At 34.8% G+C, this 3,026-nt stretch overlaps 1 protein-coding gene across 2 annotated transcripts in view; it reads right to left on the bottom strand.

The window, feature by feature from the left end:
• Positions 1 to 3,026, bottom strand: part of scyl2 (SCY1 like pseudokinase 2) — a 21,504-nt gene that overhangs the window by 12,739 nt on the left and 5,739 nt on the right. For both annotated transcript variants that reach the window (XM_016571867.1, XM_016571868.1), the window contains exons 4-6: positions 1,688 to 1,832; positions 911 to 1,060; positions 568 to 789 (exon numbers count right to left, since the gene is read on the bottom strand). In XM_016571867.1, coding sequence (XP_016427353.1) covers positions 568 to 789; positions 911 to 1,060; positions 1,688 to 1,832 — 517 coding nt within the window. The remainder of the gene's footprint in view (positions 1 to 567; positions 790 to 910; positions 1,061 to 1,687; positions 1,833 to 3,026) is intronic.

The following is a 3,026-nucleotide window of genomic DNA, read 5'->3' as shown; positions in this document are numbered from 1 at the left end:
CAAAAAATATTTGTTGTTTGTCTCAATAAATTGGGTTAATTTAAAAATACAGTGGTTAAATTTAAAAGTTTTTTTCTATTGCTCTTTGTTTTAAAAAAAGGTTATAAAAAATGTCAATAATTATCGATACCGAACGATATGAAACATTATATCGTTGATACTTTTTTTTAGCTATATCGCCCAGCCCTACTCTTAGCTTCGTAAAATTACGGTTGAACCCCTGATGTCACATGGATTATTTTATCGATGTCCTTTCTACGTTTCTGTGCGTTGATCGTGGTAATATCCTTGCTGTCTATGGGAGTGTCAGAGAGCTCTCGGAATGCATCAAAACTATCTTAATTTGTGTTACGAAGATAAATGAAGGTCTTGCGGGTTTGGAACAGGGTGAGTAATTAATGACAGAATTTTCATTTTTGGGTGAACTAACCCTTTAAGGCTTGGGTACCACATTACTACTATAGCACTAGTTTACAGTGAAACACTGTTTTTCAAACAAAATGCGAAGTTAATGTGCTTTAAAACAGGAAAACATTGCATTAAAATTGCTGTGTGTGGACTCTTCACCTGGTCCAGTTGTCGGCTGAAGCTCTTGAATATGTCCTGCTTGTTGACCTGAAAGACAGGCTTGCCTTCATTAAACACGGCGTGGATCAATACGCCCAGTGAGTACATATCAGAGGCTGCGTCACAGCTGACGGACAGGATGTACTCAGGAGCCACATATTCAGGGTTCGCGAGGCAGAGAGGCGGCAGATTGGGGTCCCACTCTTTGCAAACATACTTGGGCTAAAAGGCAGAAATACATAACTATGTTAAGAGACAGCAGACAACAGAGAGAGCTAAGAATGTTCTGACTGCTTTGTTTCTGTTCTCTAGGACTTTAGAGACAATAATGCCTGTTTCTAACCTCAGCGTCAGATGGGTTACTAGAGGAGATACTGAAGTCAAAACCCATGATCTTCCAGGCTCCGCTCTTATTCAAGATGATGTTCTCTGCACACAAGTTACCATGAACCATTTTAACCCCACTGTGGAGGAACGACAAACCCTCTGAGACCTGAGAGAGAAAACAGAGAGAGAGACAAAGAGAGAGATATTTCATTAGAACAAAACTAAAACAAAAAGGCAGTACTTGTTGCACTGCCTTTAAAAATGTTATTTTGTAAAATAATATTTATTTATATTTAATAAATATATTTATTCAAGACACTATTTTAATTGTACTATTTTTTCAAGTTTATTAAATAATGTAACTTTTTTAATAATAATTTTTAGTATTTAAACATTATTTTGATTACCGTATTATATAATAAAACATGTTAAACATCTGGATGCATTATCCTGGAATTTTTTTGGTCTTATATAAGATAATGTGGAAAAAGATTTGCGGGGGAAAAAAAACAAATAAAAAAAAAAGATTTGCAAATAAATAATGAAGAAAAAACCCTTCGGTTTTATATTTTTCAAAAAAAGCAACACTTCAATATAAAAATAATATAAGAAATAAAAGAAAAGAAAATATATTTGTTAAATTTGTTACAAATATTAGGTTAAAATGTGTGTGAGCTGTAGTTTCAGATTTTTTCCTTGTCACTTTGAGATGACATATCACTTTTATACGGAGGCTCTACTAACTCGAAAGAAAAAAAAGTACCTCTTTTTAGCTGTATAAGAAAGGCCTCACCTGCAGTAAGCCATATTTGGTCTCAACGTCGTAGAGTTTGTATTCTTTGATGTCTGTGGGAACAGGACTAGGGAGGTTGTCCCACTGGCCGAGCACATTCGCTAGACTGGCAAACACAGGCTCTGTGCAGAACGCCAGACAGTCTCTAGAGATAAAGAGACAAAGACATCCAGTGAGAACAGTAATGACAGACAGATAAAAGCACAGAAAGTAGGAACTGGTTGTGTTTGTGACCTTGGAGACATTTCTGAGCCACATTTCAGATATACATAGTCGTTTTCTCTGTATATTTCCAGTATTTGTGTAAAAGACTGATTGTCTGTTTCAAAAACTAGTGAGCTGCCCACCTAGGCAACATTTTTTTTAATTTCCCATCATAGACATGTATCCAGTTATTAATGCAATTAAGATACTTAATTTTGACCAAAATCTAAAGCAGCATCACATGCATACTTACTAAATAAACCAATCCCAGAACGCACTACAATGAAATCTGTCATGCAAGATGGTTTGATGCAGCATGGAAGTGAAGGAAAATTAGATTTTAAAAATATTTTATGCAGTACAAAAACTTTACATTTTTGTGCTTATTAGAGTATCAAGAAGATATCAGCATAGCAACATGCTAATGTCATACTACTTGAATGAACTGTGAGGCGGGAAATGACCAAGAATAAATTGCCAACACTGCCAACATGGTTTATTCGCAGCCACTTTGTTGTTTTATCACCAAATTCACTAAAGGAACGCAATTGGTGTGGTGCACATGTATTATCAATAAAGCATTTAAAATCAGTCACTTCTGAAGTTCCATGACAGTTGAGGCCTGTTTGTATCAAAGGATTCTGATTGGCTGTCAATGTTTTTATCATTCATCAGCTGGAGGAAAAGCATTCTGAAAAAGTGCTTCAAATTATATTGTTCTTCTGTGTCATTATAGACTCATATGGAGTCTAAACAAAATCTCACAGGAACCTCCATTTTTGTGATATCAACTTCAAATTCGGAACATAACTTAGTTAGCCATATATATATTTTTGTGATATCAACTTCAAATTTGGAACATACTTATTTGAAGTTGATATCACAAAAATTGAGGTTCCTTGTGAGTTTTTGTTTAGACTCCATATGAAAAATAGCCACCGTTGACACCCAAACTCTAATGAATTTATTTATTTATTTTTGGATGCATTTTCATGTCACAAATTTAAAGGGGTCATATGATGCGATTTCAAGTTTTCCTTTCTCTTTGGAGTGTTACAAGCTGATTGTGCATAGATAAGATCCCTGAAGTTGCAAAGACTAAAGTCTCAAAACCAAAGAGATATTCTTTATCAAA

Source organism: Sinocyclocheilus rhinocerous, unplaced genomic scaffold (genome assembly GCF_001515625.1).
Source record: "Sinocyclocheilus rhinocerous isolate Xijiao unplaced genomic scaffold, SAMN03320098_v1.1 scaffold952, whole genome shotgun sequence".
Lineage (NCBI taxonomy): Eukaryota > Metazoa > Chordata > Actinopteri > Cypriniformes > Cyprinidae > Sinocyclocheilus > Sinocyclocheilus rhinocerous.
Note: the sequence above shows the minus strand (reverse complement) of the source record. Positions and strands in the feature narration are given on the sequence as shown.